Consider the following 20,461-nt stretch of genomic DNA (forward strand, 5'->3'; position numbering starts at 1 on the left):
CGTACATGCTATATTTATACATGTTTATCGGTGTCTTCAACTAACAGACAAGAAATTGATCTACTGCACAGTTCAGCCTTACTGTATGACTAGGACAGACATGCTGCTGTCACACTGCCACTGAGTTACAGGCAAAATGTAGTTTAATAAATCAGAAAGCTTTCTACTACACAAGTGAAAGAAAAAGACATTTCAACTAAAGTCAGTTAAATTTCATTACATGCAACATTGATGCATAAAGCCACTGTTTACCACTATAAAAATAAAGAATGAAATGTGTACTATGGTTGTCCATTAAAACGGCCTTTTTAAGAGCTTTCTTGTCCATGCTGGGCTAATATACACGTCGTGTTCCCTCCTCTATGGAATATTTAAGACAGGGTGGATGATATGTGCACAAAGCACACAGTAGTAAACTACAGAAACCCTCAGTTTGCATTCAGACCCACGTCTGTATCAGGTTTACACAACACAAGTACTTTGGTTATAATTAGCAAAAGATATGACAAATATTTATCAAAGTGTTACCCCTTAAGTCACTGGGAGCCTTTGGCAATTTTTTACAGTGCTTATAAATAACTGATAAATATTATTAGTGTATTCTTGCTGAAAACAAATAAAATACAGTGCCAGTGATTACTTTACCTTTAAGTTTAATATTAAAATTTTGGAACAGATCCCTATATATTAATGAACAATATTTGCTTATTGTGTTTATAGAAAATGTAACTTTGCTTGTACCTTTCCTCCAAAACATATTTCCCATGGATCTGCCTCCTCACATGACGGGGAATGTGAAGATATTAAGATATATGTGACAGAATGGCAGAGGCTAAATTTGTACAGCCTGAGAGACTAACCTCAGGGCGGCAAGTGCCCTTTACAGTATTTTTGTTGTTGTTTTTGCAGTTTCCTTATGATCTTCATAAGACTTAAGAGAAAACTCAGACCCCCGTTTAAAATTTCTAAGAGTCAGATATCTGTCTTTCAGTGTAAGTCAATGTCTGTGGTGTTCTGCTGCAGAAGGCTCTCTATAGTCCCTTTTTTTTTTCCACTTTCCACAGAGGAAATACTTGCCATTTCAGCAGGAGACGATCACAAACGGTTTCTCTCACTGAGAGCAGCTCCACTGCACAGCCGTTAACGACTAATGTTACGGCACACAAACAGAGTCCACGGCAGCAGCCATGACCAAAAGCATTTCTCTCTGCCAAAACATCAGTTTTTCAAAGTCACATGCACATCACGATCTATTAATTTTCTTTTATGCGACTGGCGTAAACAGACTTTGACAAGACTGAAATTTGAAAACTGAAGCAATTGCCCTCCTGGGTTGTGAACTTAGTTAGCAAAGGTCACAAAAAACTAGACAGCATTTCAGTCTAGTAAGTGTTATGCAATAAGATCAAAGTGACACCAGAATGACACTGTTTTTTTTTGTGTCATTACTGGACTAACCAGACCAGCTCAACACATTTACTGCTGCGATACCTTATTGCAGACAGTAGCAACAGCAGCTCAGTAAAAACTATAGAAAGTCAAAAGAAAGGAATTAAAAAATGGAAACGAGCAAGTTTATAACTTGAAGGTAATTGTAAAGCTAAGTTAAGAAAAACAAAACTAATCAGGTCTACATATTTTAATACTGAAAATAAACGTGTCATTTTTTGTATGTGAGAAAAACACCTATGAATTTTAATGATGTTAATTATGATGCTTTTATTCTGTATTTACAGTATTTAATATGTAAATAAGCACTACTGTTGATCGGATGCTTAACAGCCAAAATATATCATAAGACATGATAACTGTATCATTAAAAATGATTATATGCATTTCATTCGCTTCGACTGCAGCCAATGTGTGAATTTTTAACGCAGGATCCCTTCACAATGCTGCCATTTTCACCAGTGAATACCAGAGCAGGCTGGGAAGGCATTTCCCTCGGTGCAATTTATAGCTTCATAGATGCTATTTGTTCGTGCGGACAAAAATATTGGACCATGTGCAGCTTCTCCTCTCATACACACCCTTTAATCAAAGACACAATTACAACCGGTAGTGTTTAAAGCTGCCTTCATTCCTCGACAGGTAGGCCGGCTGACCGTTTACTCTGCTGCTTTCATATGCAGAAGCATACTGAAAGTATACACACTGTGGAGAGAATTACAGCTTATTTGATCGTTTCCTACCCTTGAATTTAGCTTTGCAAAACTGTGTCTTTTTTCTTGTGCACATATCATTTGCTCGTTTTATAACATGGTTCATCTTTAGGTGAACTAAAGCACAAGAGGAAGAGGTTCCACAAATGCTGAGGATGTGTAGATTTCACAAAGGTATCTAATCTTTCTTTCTTTCTTTCTTTGTCTGCCTCCACTTTACCTTAACATCTGACTGCGTGAATGGGAATATAGATTTGGTTGTAGTTGCACATGTGGGTGTTGGCCTTGATTTGGACATTGTCTGTCTGACTCTTACCTTTCACCTCCCCCAGCAGTTCGTTGGCATTCAGGCGGTCAACACGCTCCTTCCAGTCCTTGGAGAGGAGCCTCTCCATGCAAGATGGTTCTACAAAAAAAACCCAAAAACACAGGAAACAGTTACTCTCATGAAATTATTGCAATCAATTAAGTGTGACACACCAGGAGCAAGTGGACAGAACAGAAGAGACAGTGGGAAAAGGACAAGAAAGACAACAACACATTCCTAAGAATTGTAAGATTTCTTACCATGACAACAAGAAACTATTTCCTCCTGCTTCTTCTCCCCCCCAAAAAAATAAAAAAAGGCAGCAGCCATTCAGCTGACCAAATGAGAATGTCCGCATTGTTCAGAGACGGGGTCTTATTTGTGGCTGTCTTCTTTCTCACAATGTGTCTCATAGCCTCAGGATAATAGACATCACAGACACGTGGTCTCATAAGATTCATAAAGTCCCATTTGTTCAATTGGAGTCCTGCTGTGAACTTTACTTAAACAATGGGAACTTTTCAATTCTTCACCAGACAGAGAGCAGAGAGACAAGCAGAGAGAGACAGACATCTGCACATGTGCTAGCAGGAGTGTTTGTGTGCGACCTGTCTATGAAAGACACACAAGAATGTACAGAGTAAAGTATGTTGTCAGGTTTCCACAACGAAGTAAATATATTTAAGTATTGAGGTTGTATGTTATGCTACATTCAGTTGGTTTTAACGCCACTGAAATGTCTACCAAACGTAAATACCTTCAATTTTTAGATTAGAATGTTATGCATTGTTGAACATTACAATGCCTAGTTGATTCTAAAGTCAAGAAAGTCACCTTAATCAGATACAACATCAAGATATTGCGGAAAGCCATACATCAGTAGTGTACTACTTTAACCATATGATCAAATTTTATGATCCATTACACTGCACAATGCTTACTGTCATTTCATATGTCTATTTCTACATAAAGTCATACATTTTATAGTCAGTAATTTCCAGAAATTAACATTATGTATATATGTATCTTGAAAAGCAAAGCAAGTAACAGTACAAAATAATTGTTCATGGTGGTATCTGCTTCTCCTGTGTAAGATTCGAGGTGCACATCCAGACACATGCCTGATTCACGGGAAATGATTCACGCGCATGGTGTATGATGGTGACTGTCTTCTCAAACAGAAACAAAAACAAACAAAAAAAACTTGTAAGTAGCTTATTACGCCCCACAGTTATCTATCATTGTGACAGCTCCCGCCCCCTAGTTTCTGCAGTGATTATGATTGCAGCAGTGGAGGTGGGGAGGTGGGGTAGTTTCACAGTCATTAAGTCTGTGCAGGGAGGAGGTTGGGGTGGATGGAGGGTCAGCAAAACATTGGACTTCGTACTGAAGGCTGCCGTTGGTTTCCTGTGGCAAATCAGTGGTCTTGGTTGCTTTTAACCATCACTGTTGGATAACCTTAACCACATATTTAGTACTGTAGCCATGACAACAAAGAACTGCAGGCTCAAATTAAAAATCAGTTCTTCTGTTCATCTTTAAATCAGAATGGCAACACTTTTGTACATTAAACCTTCACATCGGACACTGGGCTTTGCACCCTGTATGTGATCATTATTCAAAATTTTTACTCTTTTACTTTCAGTTTTCACTCACTGTTTGGTTAGATTTCGGCATGAAAACTACTCTACTACTACTACTTTCACAAAACTAATCATAACACCATCGTATCTTAACACATGTGAAACTGTCTGTGCTATGAGGTCTATGAGGTTGTTTAGGTTTCCTGTTGGTATGAGACCCAGTGCACATAGACATTTTTCATCAGGACCCCTTTGTCGGGTAATACAAGACCATAAAGATGACACAATGTGACACCATGAAGCAACTTTATCTGTGGTTTGTTTAGGTGTGCTGTAAGCAGGTAAAATGAACCGCTCTTCTGTCGCATGTCCGTCACCAATAACCACAGCTGATGTCAAATCAACCAGGACTGAATCTTAAGGATTAAAGCTTTAAAATCTAATGCTCCTTCTGCCACATTCAGGAATACAATACCTGCTTTCCTCCTGCATACTGTACATGTTCACACACTCCTTCAGCCTCCTGAGTTTGCGTGCACACTCTGGTTTTCATGCCAGTGGACACGCCACAGATGGTGTCATGGTCACGCAGGGCCCCATGCCGAAGCCTCAGTCACCAAGGATGTCCAAAAAAAAGCACGCATACACACAAAAAGGAGACATTCTTGGGTGCTGTGCGGAAAACATGCCCCTGAGGGCTTGCCTGATTTAGAAAGTCAGACAATAGCTCATTTGTGGTGCTTTTATCCTGACAAAAGGCGCTATAGTCATTCATAAGAGCACATGGTCTATTGTGAATGGCTTAATGTTTGGTTTGTGCGTATGGGGCCCATTGTGTGGTCATGAGATGCCGTCCGCCGGCCGAGCACAACTTTCTCATCCAGTCCATTAAAGCCCTGCATGTTTACAGTCGGATCATGATTGTTGTAAATAAGCTAATGCAGCCATCCAGATCACATGGGATCAATGTAAACAACGAGAGCGACAATGGCAGTGAGGGAGGGTGGCATACAGCTACATAACAAGAAACAATTTAAAAATTAAACTCATTTCTGATGGGGATTTCCCATGTTTGAGGAAAAAAAGACAGGGGGTATTTACAAACAGATGGTGCACATTTTAGTAAAGTAATGTAATTAAGACAATTTCCATACCCTTAGGACAATGGAGCCCACCTTATTTTTTCATGAATTCATTGGACAATTGGCTCAGCTGGATATGTATTTGTGTATTATCTCATTCAACAGGGGACATTTACAGTCAGTAACGCAATGAATCTGCAGGTCCTGGTCAGGATACTTTTTTTTTTTTCACATCGCAAGACCTAAAGACGCCGATGTGCAGTCGTTCACCGGGCCTTGTATCAAACAAGATCCCAGAGCGCAATTTATGGTCGCACTTAGAGACGAAAATACAACCTGTAACTCCAAGACAGATCTGCGTAAGTCAGCCGTGTGTGTACTCTGATGCACAATTTACACCCCTCGTACCGATAAACAGATCAGATGAGCAGACAGTGGGGGGTGGGAGGGGTGCGTTGTGAAGCGGGGGGGGGGGGGGGGGGGGGGTAGGCGGAAGAAGAAAAGAAGAGAGGGTCGAGAGGGAGATGTTTTACCCTAGATGGCTCTCTATCTGTCGCCGCAAACGAGTCAGGGATCAAGTGCTGTTTAGATAGGAGGGTGGATAAAAATTCTTCGCCGTCAGAACACCGGCTCTTTCGTCATGTGAAGGAGAAATGTGGAAGATAGATGGGTTCCGAAGAGGAGGGAGAGGGAGCATGAATGGGACGGGGAGGTGGGGAAGGTCACAGGGAAGGAAAAATGGGGCAGAGGCATGGGAAAGGTAGTATGCAGGACAGACAACGAGGATGCTGAAGATTCTTGTTTCATCTCATATGTAAACGGTTTAGACAAGTGAAAGATGTAGAAAAAGCAAGGGAACAGAAAAAGACGATGAAAGAAAAACTGAAGAGAAAAGGGAAGGGATAGAAAAAATACAAGGAAGAATTCCTTCACAAGACTGTATTAATGCTAATGAGTACTGATAGGTATATACACAAAAAAAGCTTCATTCTCTTGAATAAAAAAGATATTACAATTAATAGACAAAATACTTGCTGTACCCACCTAATGCTGAGATTTGTTTCTAACTTTAGTTTCTTCATCACGAGGGAGGATGAGTAGAGAAAGACATACGTGTTCAGCGAGTGATAAAATTAAGTTTAGGAGGGACGGAAGCAAGATGAAGGAGATAAGAAGTGGATTCAGGGACACAGTGGTAGTCAATCAGCGCTGAGGCAGCCAGCGAGCTGTTTAGGGTAAACACACTTTTATCACCTGTCCCCACGCCAACCTGCCAAGAGACGGTGTTTTGGGTGTTTTACATGAGCCACAGGCAACTTACTGTGTGTTTTACTGTGTGTGTGCGTGTGTGTGTGCGTGTGTGTGTGTGTGGCAGGCAAGCATCAACAGCCTCAAACAGCCGCTGCCAAGAAATTCACAGTGTGCCACAGTCTTCTATAAGATTGTTTGTCTTTCTGTTACCTCTTCCTGTCTTCTAATCTCTCTGTGTCCGTGTGCGATCTCTCGTAATCTTTTCCCAATACATGATAAAATCACAGGATAATGTGAGCACAATGCAGAAGGTCATTTAATTCATGTTGTGGCCACCAGTTTTGATTAATAAGTTAATTTTTCGATTTATAGCAGGTTCAAAGTTTGTTACTACAAGTTACAAAATCAGCTCTGAAAGTGTTTCTTTCAGAGTGTTTCATCAGTGACATTGGTGCATTTAACTTGTGTGTGTAGATAAAATGTGACTGAACGTATGAAAAATGTTCATCATGCTATGGAATATTGATTGTACGGTAATTATCTATATGTAATGATCCCTGTTGGATTTCAGATTGTAGTGTGAAAGTTGAAGGAACGGTTACACCCGACTTTAGACGTGCAGTATTTAATGCACATTTTATATTCAATAACATTTCATAAGTTCCCTTATAAATCACCTAACAAAGTGTGTCATCCACCCTCTGTCACACACACACACACACACGAAATTGTGCCAGAGCTCAATAACTTGGAGCTCAGGAGTCTGCAGTCAACGCCAAGGTAAAGAGAAAAAAACATTAATCTGAAAAATTAGCTAAAGTTAAAAATAACAAAGGCCAATGTTCTAGTGGGTGCCTGATGTTTGTGTAACACACCCGCAGCTGAAAAAATCATTTCGTGTCTTCACTTCACTACTGAATGTGTGTAAATGGAGGCTGACAGCTACACTTTGCACTTCCAAATTTATGTCAGTGGTGCGACTTCAGCTGTAGACCCCACAGCATCAGAGAGAGATGGGGGAAAGAAAGAAAGAAAGAAAGAAAGAAAGAAAGAAAGAAAGAAAGAAAGAAAGAAAGAAAGAAAGAAAGAAAGAAAGAGAAAGACAGAAAGAAAGAAAGAAAGAAAGATGATCAAGAGCGAGATTTATAAAGTACAGAAATAAATAATACAGACTGATTAAACAGTCAGGAAAAGGGGAAAAAAAATACAGTGATATTAAAGAAAAAAGAAGCGTGAGGGGTAGATCAACAGAAACTGGCAGATGAGAAGAAAGATAGAGAGAGATAGAGCCAGAGCAAATGATAGAGAGAAATAGAGCAAGAGAGGCGCAGGGCGAGCAGCTGTCCTAACAGCTGGCCAGAAGGATTGATGTCTCAGTGAAATAAAACTCAACATATGTCCAAACATGAGGAGACAGGCCAGCCAAGAGGAGGAAAGAGACACACATACACAAACGCACACACACTGATACGAGAATGCTGCTGCACTCTGAAGCACTTAAACATACAAGCGCGCCACACACACTGATTACAGAATGCCGGTACACTGCTGAGACGTTTATTTGCACAGGAGGGGTATATAACACACACGCACACACACACAATTTCGACGGCCTAGCACTGCCCGTTCAGTGTTGTAAAACCATTAAACTGCAGAGTGGTTAGCCTGGCTGCGTGTTAGCACGGTGTCCATTTCACACACACTATTTTCATCTGTCAGATGACACCCAGACTCTCTTGTCACAGAACATGGCCTGAGAAAGAAGCCGGCCCTCCTCACTCGGGGGGTAGATGGGCTTCTGAGAGAGTAGCCCTATGTAACCCTCCATACATACAACACTCCCTTTGCGCACACACACTCACACACACACATGTACAGAGAGGGCCACTTGTAGGAGCAGCACGTTGGTTTTAAAGGTATTGCAGCTATCATTTAAATGTGAATCGGTTGCTCCAATCCATGTTGATCTATGATCAGTACAGAGTAAAATAAACTCACAATATGTGATACTCAGTAAATTAGGAAAATGTTCTAAAATGTTTGAAAAGCTCAGGGAACAGATGGAGGGTGCACCTGTAGCTGCTATTTTTGTAAACTAAACTTTTTTTTCTCATTATCAGTTCATCTCCAAATTAATTTTTTCACTGGCTATTCTGTGAGATGTCAAAAGCTAGTGAAAAATGGATCCTTCACCACAGAGAGAACAATATGCATAAGAATATGATCATTTTTAGTTTTTCTTTTAATCTACATAAATGACAAAGAAAACTGACAGAACTAAATCAGGGCTTAATTAAATGAACGCTAATGAAATTTCCATCTGCTAACTTGCTGTTTCACCTTACAAAGACACAGATGGTACCAGGTTTTTTTTACCTTCTGTCCAGGCTAAAACTGTGAAGCAGCCTGTAGATGACGTGTCATTTATGTGTGTAAATTCATTTGGTATGAAATCTAGGAGAAGGGATATAAACATATTGTTTCAGTGGGCTGTAGAGGAAACTGCATTGAGTTAAAACACAACATGTAAGTCATCTATTGCTAAAAAAAAAAAAAGAGAGAGAGTATAATGCAAATGCCACTGCCAATGTAAGCTATGACCGTTAACATATTTAAACATTTTTTAAATGTATTTTGTTACTAATGTATTTATTAATTTTTTTTTATTTCACCTGCAGTCCAGCTAATTTTGTCAGTCCCCCACATTGCATGGGGGTGGCTTTGATTCCCACTGGGGCCACCCATGCCAAAAATACTCATGTGATATAAGTGGGCATGCGGCCAAAAGCACTGCGTCGAAACCCTGCAGCTGTGCATTAGATAAAGGACAGTGTTTCCACCACAGACTGTATTTAAAGATGGACTTAGCCAGAGAAGGGATATATACATCAAGTCTTCCAGTTGGAGCTAGGACCTTGCAAATGCAGGAAATGGGGTGGAAAAGTAACACAGCATGATTAGAGCTCACAGAGCATCATCAGTATGGCAACAGGTAAGGCCCATTGTATACGTTGTATAAGAATGTCCATTCCATGTCCACCAGCTGAATGTTCTTAATGTTCAAAAACAAGAGAAAAAAGAGCCTTATGCACATTTCACTTAATGATAAATTAAATAGAAAGGGCAATAAAACTCCACACCATTAAGAAAATAAAACACGAAAAAAATCTGAATATTAGAATTTCTTGAGGGTCATTTAAAAAAGAGCAAGTCATAATTAAAGTGAACCACAGACTGTCCAAAACAAGCTAACAAAGGGCAAAACTCTCGGTGGAAAATACATGTTAAACTCCATTGACTCATAGTCAGAAGATAGCAGCAATTACACCACAACAGAATCAAAGCAAAACTGGAAAAGCTCAGTGATGAATGAACCTGCCAGTGTGACTGAACCTGTCAATCACTGCAGACCAAACATGTCAATCAAATCAATCCTGGAACATATCTCTCTTAAAGACTAATATCTACTGAATTGTAGGATTGTTTTCAGAAGGACCTGCAGAGTGAGTGAGTTTAACCGATGACATCAAAGTGACTTTGTTCCAGCAGAAATAAGGCATTGACTTGTGCATTCGTTGAAAGAAGTTATTTTTGAATGGCAGTCTGTAGGATTTTTTTGTAGCCTGGACCTAGTGACCCTCTGAGGTACTGCACTTTAAGGTACTTTGGTGTTGACTTCCGTTTCAAAAGTTGGCTGCTGAGGCATGGTTTCTACTTAAAGTGTGAGTTTAATACTAGAAAAGTCTGACTGCTGATCTCTGCTGTGCAGTCAAAGAGGGCAGACCTGCCTGCATCACAGCACTGATATCAACAATCACTGCAGCCTGAACATCAGGAAACCACAAGGTGAAAGTATGTTCACCAAGTAAAGGTGCTGAGTTAGAAAAGATGCTAAACACTGATGGGGCTGCTGGATTTTCAGTCAATATCTCAAACTTTCAAAGGCCTGATGATGGGCTCCAACTAAACTGGACAGATGGTACACCTTATTACTGGATGGTTTCATCTCTCAACTGTCACTGATTCTAAGATGAAATAATAAAATAATAATAATAAAAAAACATCTTTCAGATATTTTATCCACCTCATTTCTTTATATGAAAGGTGAACAACAATCAAGGAAGACTGACTGATGAGCTTTAAAAACTGTACAAGCTTGGGCATATGATGCACCACAGAAACAACAAGGTCAATTCACTTTGGATTTAATTAATTTTAAATGTAAAGTAAAACATCTATTCATTATTTAGTAACAGAGCCTTCATTTCATTTCTTTTTGTCTCTTCACATATTTTTCAGGGTTTCCTTTTTTTAATAGTCTATGAAGAGAAATGGCCTTTTTCTTTGTGAGCATAATTTTGTGCAGCTTTAAATACATTTGTGACAGGCTTTTAATTAGAGTGTATGGAGCCAAACTTTGTAAGATGTTGATATTCATGGAAAAATGCAGAAAAAGAATGAAGATAAAGAATTAATTAATATAATCACTGAACCTGTGCACTTATTGGGTCTTAAGGTGTCAGGAAATTTAGATCTCAGGTTTTTTTGAGATAAAATAAAGGAGCTCAAACCTGAATGCACTCACAGCAACGATACAAAATTGCTTCTTTGTCAAACGCACGCTCCCAAAACACCAGTTCAAGGCCCAAGCTTCTGGTTCCACTTTAGGTTTGATATATGAAACCTTACCCTACTCAGCACACACACATATTGACACAGACACACACACACACACACACTTCATACACACCAAGAGATGTGCGGTTCAGACACAATAGAAGGGTTGTTTTGGATCTGGCCCCCGGGGGAGCTACTGTGGGAGGGGCCTGAGGTTTGGATGGGGGGTCATGAAGACAAAAATCAGTATGAAGGGCCGGCAGTGGGTCTGGGCTGAATTGACAACAATTCCATAGCTGACCAATGCACTTCTAGGGCCATCCATATAATCCACTGATTCAAATCTGTGTCGTTTGATGAACGACTTTGTATCAAAATAATGTGATGCCAAGTCACATAGTCAGTCCTCAGCTGGAGTGCGATCACGCAACTTGTGGAAATCACATAGTGCATGATTCTTGTTTCTTTATGAACTTTCTCTGAAAAATACTGAATATGTTCATTGTAGTTTCAAGTTCATATAATGGTTATAAACATAATTTCACTACAAAAAATAGACATTCAAAAAAGATTCATCAGAGATTCCAATTATGCACCAGATGACTTCCAGAGAATTACTAAAAGCAGAGATGTGTTTGTGTTGCTAATGCTATTTTAATTTTTCAGTTTCACCGATGTTTTTCATTAAAACAGCAAATAATGACGACTAACTAAATATTCCAAAGACTTTGTAGTAAACAAGTAAAATTTTGGCGAAGTTTTGTTTTAAGGGGGAAAAAAAAACATTCTTGTACAAATGCAAAGTTGACTGCAGACACAGTATACTGTTTATCAGTGCCATGTGTGTGACAGCTCAGTAGAGACAAACAGTTTTCATCACAGTTTGTAATGCAGTCAATTAAAGTCCACATTTTTGCAGAGCCACGTCAAACATGCTCCATTGGCTTTACACATGATCTGTCTTGGCTGTGACACAAACAGTGCTTTTCTTTCTTCATTGCAGTTATATCATGTTGGCCTTCACCACATTATCAGGAACAATTTGGCGTTTCAGTGAAATCCTCATTAAAAAAAAAGAGAGAAAAAAGGACTTGATAAAATCACTATTTAATCTGATTCTTTTGGAAGACATTCAAAACTGTTCTGACAAACCACATTGCATGCGCCCGTACCATATGCTGGCTGGTCTGCAGCCAAAATGAGCAGGAGAGGGCTACCAGGCATATCCCACTGACTGTATTTGTAGTCAAGACCCACAGGCTGTGGCTGATCATTAGTAAAGAGATCCCTATCAATTACAGAGGAATAGATTGAAACCAACCACAAGAAGTCCGGAGGGAGTCGGCTTGTTGGCAGAGACGAGGAGAGCAGTACTGACCACCAAACGTAGTCATATGCAAAAGCAGATTGAAAGTCCAAGAAAAAAAATTAGTTTGTGTTTGGATAAAATATAGCCTCTCTCTACACACACCACATTGCTCGACTGGCCACAATATGGCAAGTTGGGACGAGACTTTGTTCACCAGCATCCACATACTAATCTACACTCACAAACACACAGACAAAGCCTCTACCTGCACACAATCACAGCTCAAGCTGCCAATCCCATAGAAGAAGGCAAACATAGTGCCAGAGCCAGGGCTTTGTTAATTGGCCAATGAGCTTAACTCTCGGTGCGACCCAACTTGCCTGTTAAGCTGTCATCACAACTACTTCCACCTGAGTGTATGATTCCATAAGCCCTCATACACACACACACACACAGGTCAGGGGCACACGGGGCACGCCTCGCTAAAGTTCGAGGTTCGGTCATGCTCTATAGCTTCTTCCCCAGCTTGGCTGAAAAAAACCTCACAGATGATTTAACCTTCAAACAGTAATACTGACAGGCCTGGGCCAGTAGCTAAGCTGCTAATTGGAAGCAAGATCCATTTGTTGTTCTGTAACAAAAGAGGAATCTCGCAGCTAATGTTTTATTCCAGGTAGAATGTCACTGAACATTTGCAGCGCAGGTGTTGCCTCTGAATACACAGAAGTATGCTAGTCCAGGATACACATGATTGCACATCACTCTCAACCCGCCAACCAAGGCAGACCCCCTCCAGAAGAGAACACACGTTCCACAGCTTGAGTGGTGGTAACAGCAGAGATGTTGAAACAGGCTTTCAGCAGTGAGACAGAACAAAGCGAAGCCTGGCAGAATGTCTCTATTGTCAATGAGAAACAGGGTAAGAGGAAGGCTTGGCCCCGTTCTGACCTCCTCTTCCAGCTGGGGAAGCTATTATATGGGTGATTGGGTGCCCAGCTCTGGCCTGGCCTTAACTCAAGACACAGTGCAGACTCCTCCAAACTGGACAGCAGAGGTTTAAACACACAGAACAAGGCTTGTAAAACAGTAGCAGCACGAGAAGCTGCAAGGGGTCACAGGATAGTGAAAATGTGGAAAATACAGCCCTTCATCTGCAGAGTTGTTTCTTTTTCTGTACGTAGATTGCACAGTGTAATGTCTTTATTAGATGTAGATAAGACCCAACGGCTCTGACGTTATGCATCTTTGTAAAGAGAAGAAGGATTTAAAGTTCCTGCAAACTTGGTTTCAAAGCCGTGTTTCCTGGTGGTAAAATGCCCTATTTGAGTTTTTTTTTTCAAAGAATCAGTCTCTGCATTATTTGATAGAGCTTAACACTTTAAGAGTACAGCTGATCTACTTCATCAGGAATGTGTAGTTTCTTCAAATCAGACAGTAGCCTATCAGTACCAACAAGCAGCCCCTGAGCTGTCCTCCCATTCTGATTTAAATATTACTAAATCCCCCATATCACCCTTTTCCAGCAAAGCCCCTTCATTTCATACAAGTGATGACTTGATCAAAAATGCATTGCGTTTATCATTCTACACATTTACAGTAAAGCTGAAACAGGACATGAGGGCAGGAGAGAAAAAATGTGGTGAAGTTCAGTGTAACCATGATAAAAATGGAATGTTTTAAACTTAACACTTAATTATGAGTTATTACGAGTTCATGTTTCCACAAAAATGAGTAAATCAAGACAGTCATGATGACTTATGAAAAGAAAGTTGGGTTTGTTGGATCTTAGAAATGCATCATCATGTTACCACTAATGCCAGATTGGAAGTTGTGCTTTTGCCCATTTCCATATGATGGGAGGGGCAGCTGCTGGCGTTCACAAATGTGAAACTGTATCATTGGTCTGGGTTTTTATGAATACCTAATGTGTGCCTTGAGGTATTGACTAAATCTGTTGTTTCTCTTTTAAAAATTAGATGTCTTTATCAGATAAACAAGAATAATACAGATTTCCTGCTTTATTACAGTGGTAAAATGCATTGTTATGAAATGATGGTGTACAAATTTCTCAATGTGAAGCCTGTTTAGGCTGACGAGTGACTGTCAAACAGCGCCTGACTGCTTGTGAACACTGTGAATGTTGGCTGATCATGAAAAAAACATGAGTGAGCAACATCCCTTCCAATCTATGAAGCCGTATACCGTCTGACTTGAAGCTTCGTTCTATTCAGTCACTCCGCATGCTTTAATCTCAGAAGAGAAAAGCCAGATGTGTTATTTTTATATCAGCTTTTTAGAATGTAGAAGTACCGAGACCAAAGTCTAAGTCCAGTTTTGCTGAGTGCATAAACACAGGTGTCTGTTTTATGAGCGCTCTGCAGTCGTACAGTGTCGCGGTAATTGAGCCTGATCTCATTTGCAAATGAAACACATGAATTGTACAGTAATTCATACAGGCTCGGGTGTAAGCAGGGATTAGAGTGATGTTAAGTGTTTGCCAGGCGCCAGAGCTGCGCTAGGCACATTAGATGGCTGACTAAGTTGGCATGAAGGCGCTTTGCCCGTGCCAGGCCCCTTTAACAGCAGGTCGGCCCCCTGGAGGCTCAACAATACAGATAATCATAATTCACTCATCAAAACTGAGGGAGCTTGATTGCACACTTCACTGGGTTTAATGTCCAGTAATGTCCGCTTCCCAGAATGTTTCTAATCGTCATTTGGTTAAACGTGTCCACTTCTGACTGTTTTTTTTTTTTCTTTTTGCATTGAGGGCTCAAGGAGACAAGGTGAATTTAGATTAATGTTTGGCACTGAGGCCCCTATCGATTTTGAAAGAGAGTTATTGTTTGGGTTATGTTTCTGTATATTCCAGACTTTTAATTTCCCATCCTCTCTATCTCTTATTTTTAGCTACAAAATGGAGGATGCAGGAGCATTTTCCATTCAACAGCATGTCTGGGCCCCACATTTATTTCTTGTGATGTTCCCTCATCCTGGCCTTGAACATTTTATTCAGCAACGAGCCTACCAGTCTAAGTGCTAAGTGCTTTAACAGTGTTGAGAAAGCCTTTTGTATGCAGTAAGCCTTTTTATCTAAACCTTCACACAACACCGGCGCAACTCAACATAAATGCAAAATTGTCAAGAAAACGTCAGGCCTTCACCCTCCTGGCTCGTGTGCTGTGAAAGTCCAGGCGAAACGGACGTATTTTCAGCAACCAGCTGTGTGGTAATACAGCTACCTGACACAGTCTTAAAGAGTTCTTCATAAAGCTTTTAAAAGCTGAGGCTGCAGTTGCGTGAAAAAAAAAAAATCTCCCACACTGCAAAGCGAGGCCGTGTCTATTCATTAGAACTGTCACAGGCACTTAGGGCTCCTCAGAGTAGCAGACTGCTAACAGCGTGGCGACAGGGGGTGAGCGCAGCGCGATGGCTAACAACGACATCATCCACACTTTAGCTCCAGGCTACAGTGCACACAGGGGTCAGCCACGTTAGTCTTAGTGAGCGTTCAGTGGTTAATAGGGTCCGCTCCATTTGATCATACAGCCAATCTAACCTGGGAGAGCTCAGCGGACTGAGCCCTTTGCAGCAGGAGGCGGAGGACGAAGCAGAGGATGGCATTGTTCAGGCTTTAATGTGCTTGACATTTGAGTGCCGATGATCAAATCTGTCAGACTGCCAGAGGATTATAAACAAACTATATTTTAAATGTCAGCCTAAGTGAACACATGGCATTGAGGTATCAGAAGAAAAAGACTTGGAACAAATGCAGAAAAAACCTTTGCACCTTTTGGAGTGTTTGAAACACAAAATGATCTCTTGTCTGTGCCACACCAGGACTCATTACACACACCTATTTACCAGGATGGCCTTGCACTCCTGTGTGTATTATATTCTTTAAAAAAATAATAAATTCAGCTTATGACTTTGGAAGTCTTTGCCTTTACCTATAAACACACAACAAAGCTCTACCTTAGAACGTGAGCAAGGTTGCCTGTTGGAGAAGGATTCCAAAAAGATGTGCTCTAAGTGATTTGAAAGGGTCCCGAAGGTGAAGGACGGAAACAAGAGGAACAGCCTCCCATCAGGTGAGGTGAAAGAATAAATGTAAAAAGACAATAATACAGTGAAGGCGACAAAGACTCACCTCAATGAAGAAGCAAACAAAATGATAGAAGAGGAAAAAGGAGGAGGGTGTGGGGCTTTATTGCTCACGAGGAAGGCTCACTTATCCATTGATCACCTCATTTTATTTTGTATAAGCTCATTAAGGAAAAAAATGTAAAAATGCCTGTCAATCTCCATATGCAGAATTACGTTAGGCTTCAAATGAAATGCATTACTACAGCACCGCATGAAAGACATTTTTACAATGAGTCTTCAAGGATCACAGCAATTCACATGAACGTTTACAAGGCCCAGAAACGGAATTACTCTTCGTGCCAGCACTGTGTGATTCAGTGTGCCTGTTTATATTGCACATATTTATCTCGTTTCTTTTTGTCTAAGTGTTTGCAGTGTGATCAATGCCACTTGTTAGTCCCCCGGGATAGCAGCTCCTCTAATTAGCAAAGGGAGAGCCAAATTCAATACCTGGCTATGTTTTCTTTTTCTTTTTTCCCCCCAAAGGGAAATGTTCAGCAAATATGAATCATTTGTGGACATTGGATGAATGCTTCAGAGGACGTCAACAAATGCATTTTTATGTTTGTGTTATTTTGTGTCACGTATATGTGCCTATAAAAAAGAAATAATAGAGCAGCGAGATAGTAAAATTATAATAAAAATTAACATTATTTGTATTTAGATGCAATATCCGGAAAAAAAATCTATTTTTTTCATTATTTATTTGAATTTTTTTAGCAATGTTTTGGTTTGAAACCTCAAATGTAAAGATTTCATTAATGAAACACATAATATAATATAAATCCTGTTTTCTGAGGTAAAGCATCTCTTTACATCTTCTTTATGCACAAAATCATTTATCAATTTCAGATAACTATTTTTAATAAATCCTATTTTCTAGTAGTGGAAAAGGTTATATATATGCACGCTCTCTAAAAGCAGCCAAGAGTCACTTGATCACACATGATATTAAAAGGAGTAAAGATTTAGTTTACAATATAATATGCTAATCAAATTATAAAGTATGAAATGTTCCCTGATCCAATAAGAGATGTGAAAATATTTACAATTAATGAAAAATTAAATCCTGAGCAGAGAAAATGAAATTTTGCTCATGTTTATTGAAATGGATTATAAAGTCTCCTGAGTTTTTGTGCTGTGCATGAAAAACATGCAGAAAGCAGGAAAATTAGTTAAGAAAGCGTCAGGTCTAATTAAAAATGAGCAATTTTGTTAAAAGCAAGGTCGGGTCTGGTTGTATTTGAATTATACTGTACATGTGGTGAAGGGGGGTACTCAAAGCTGTCCCCGAGCACTTCCTTCCACTCATGTCCCCTTTGATTTGACAGGAAGATGTCACAACACTTTTGAACACACAAACACACACACACACCCACACACAAGTGTTTTTCCTTTCAAACCGGTTTCCGTGGTGCAGATAAGAGGCAGAGCTACCTATCTTTCAACTAAAGACACTGTGCTCTGTATTACGCCTCTGGCTGTCCCATTCTGGCCCACTTTACTGTATCAATAACAAAGTAAAACCTCTAAATGAGAGAGATCAAGCGCTCCTCTGATATCATCACGATTACTATGTGCACATAACAGCAAAGAGGAGTGTTAGATGGTTTTAGATCTAGCTTGCTTTGGGTGGGAAGGGGCAAGCTGAGGCATGCTGGGAGACTCCAGCGCTTTCCTGTGTTAGTGGTGTAGATCAGAGGAGCACAGGAGAAAGGGAAACCTGTGTTTTCACTGATTGATATTGTGATCTAACGAGCAAGGGGTCTGTCAGTTGTAATTTTAGATGTTCAAAGATCCCCCGGAGTGGATGTGTTCAGAAAGAGCAAACAAAATAGCCAGGCAAGGTTGTTCTGGCTTTATGTGTGAATGAAGACAAAATGAGCAACAGCATCACAGCTATTAAATGTGAGGTAATACACTGATCTAATAAAAGCCCTTCATTCCCTTTCTGTTCACAGCAATCCTGTTGCTGTGTCACAAAATCAGCAACCTGATTTGCGGTTAAACACTCCTGAGAGGAATTTTAAAGCCAAAATCTGGATAAATATGCATTGTATTTTTCTAAAATACTTTTGTTTCTTATTGTCCATGTGGTTTACTGTAGACACTAAGACCAGCGCACGACTTGCTGTCAAGCTCCGGCTGACAATTTAAACAAAGTTTAAACTAGAGCCTTTGTGCAAAGAGTGACTATACTTTACTAAGTCAGACTCACCAAATTATTTTAAATGAGTCATTTCAAACATACATGATGGCTGGATTGGGACATATTCATTAACTTTATTATCTGCAACAACATGGGATTTTTGTTCCCGGTAACAGAGTTCTGTTGTTTCGTTGTCATCTTAGCTGAGCTGAATTGTTTGGTTGTCTGCTCTTTGTTTAAATTTGTAAGGTCTTCCCTTTACTCTGTGAAGTGCTCAGAGATGACATATGCTGTGAATTGGCACTATATAAATAAAATTGAATCGAATTGTACAATAGCCAACAGTTTGCCAACTAATAATAAATTAACAACACTTAGATGGCTTCGGTTTGTTTTCTTATGCATCTGAATGTAAATGTAGAATATGTATAAATAGCTGCTTGTGATTTCCTGGTCAAATAAGGAAAAACAGTATGGATCAAATGATCACCACCATAAAGAAAATTATCTGGAGAATGTCACAATCCAGTGAGAATCTTGTCTAGTTTTCACAAATTGTCACCTTAAAAATGAGTAGATAGAAGGATTCTATCCCTGTACCATTTTTCTAACCAACACGAGCTAATAAAACTTCCTCAAAGCCCTTCCAATAAAGCCAAAAAATGCATGACTATTCAACCAAACCAAAGTTTGTTTGGCTAGTTCTTGTAAACTTATTTTCCACTTCACACCATCACTTGTTGTTTAGTGAAATAGTGCCTACACTTTGTTGTCTCCAGATCTGTATGTAAAGATAGGAAATGCTGTAAAAGTAGATTGTTACCCCCACACCATTGTTACCCCCAGATACCTCCACACCATCTGAATGAAGACTTTGGCTTACCGTCTTGCTCTGTCTTGGTCAGCTCCACAAGCTTCTTCTGTTTCAGTGTGTCCACCACGTCTGCCAGGCTTCCTTTGCGGCGCTCTGGTGTCCCAAAGGCGAGGCCGATCATGGGCTCCCCGCGATCCCTGGAGCACTCCTCTGGCTTGGGTGGAGAGGTAGAGTTAGTCCGGTAGGAGTAGAGCGAGCAGCCTTTACTGCTTTCATTGTCCTGGGAAGAAGCGGCAAATTAGGGTTTGAAGTTACAAACAGACACGAATACATCCCACAGCTCTTTTCTGTGCATCACCACAGTATTATTTTGGATCTAGCTGATGCTTCCTTTGCTGTACTTAACCTTGGCTTGGGCTGGCTGGCGTAACACGACAAATGTCAAGTTGAAGATTGCATTTTGCTACTGCCAGAACGTGATCATTACAGTACTTGATCTATCTGTCAGCAGGAGCTCTGTGGTGTTGCTCCACTGCATTTCTTTATGCTGCTCAGGTCACTGATGTGTGATAGTATGCCTCAGTGTGAGATAAAAAAGCCTGACGTATGTTTTTTTAAAAGTATGTCACAACACTGACTGGTATTTGTGATAAAGGAAATTTGATTATTGCATTACTTAAATACACCAATTATTTTCCTTAGTTTTTAAAAAGCTTGATATTTAGACTTTAAACCATTCAATGTGCAACTTTAAAATCAATTTTATTTAGTTTAAAAAAGGAATGCACAGAGGGAAAATGGCTTCGCTCTTATCTCAGGTGATGCTAACCGATATATTTACTATGATCTCACTGACATTCCAGCCTTTACATATATATAGCACAAGACAGACATTTCTTTCCTTAGAATGTGGATGGATTCCTTATTCACTGAAAGTGGCACATAGCTGGATCTTCAGCCTTGTTCATTGATGATAGCTATCTAATTGCGTTTTATATTTTCTGCTGTGTGACCACAGTGTGTGTGTGTGTCCCTCTGCTG

The 20,461-nt window shown here is 40.0% G+C and overlaps 2 protein-coding genes across 6 annotated transcripts in view; one reads left to right on the top strand and one right to left on the bottom strand.

The window, feature by feature from the left end:
- LOC110960319 (rhombotin-1) overlaps positions 1-20,461 on the top strand; it is a 266,898-nt gene that overhangs the window by 243,463 nt on the left and 2,974 nt on the right. The gene's annotated exons all lie outside the window — the stretch shown is intronic.
- Positions 1-20,461, bottom strand: part of LOC110956886 (transcription factor SOX-6-like) — a 111,001-nt gene that overhangs the window by 48,211 nt on the left and 42,329 nt on the right. For 4 of the 5 annotated variants that reach the window (XM_022202640.2, XM_022202642.2, XM_051952583.1 and 1 more), the window contains 2 exons: positions 19,490-19,700; positions 2,479-2,568 (listed from right to left, as the gene is read on the bottom strand). In XM_022202640.2, the coding sequence (XP_022058332.1) occupies positions 2,479-2,568; positions 19,490-19,700 (301 nt within the window). The remainder of the gene's footprint in view (positions 1-2,478; positions 2,569-19,489; positions 19,701-20,461) is intronic. The other variant, XM_051952584.1, reaches the window with a different exon arrangement.

The sequence above is a fragment of the Acanthochromis polyacanthus genome, chromosome 8 (genome assembly GCF_021347895.1).
Source record: "Acanthochromis polyacanthus isolate Apoly-LR-REF ecotype Palm Island chromosome 8, KAUST_Apoly_ChrSc, whole genome shotgun sequence".
Classification (NCBI taxonomy): Eukaryota; Metazoa; Chordata; class Actinopteri; family Pomacentridae; genus Acanthochromis; species Acanthochromis polyacanthus.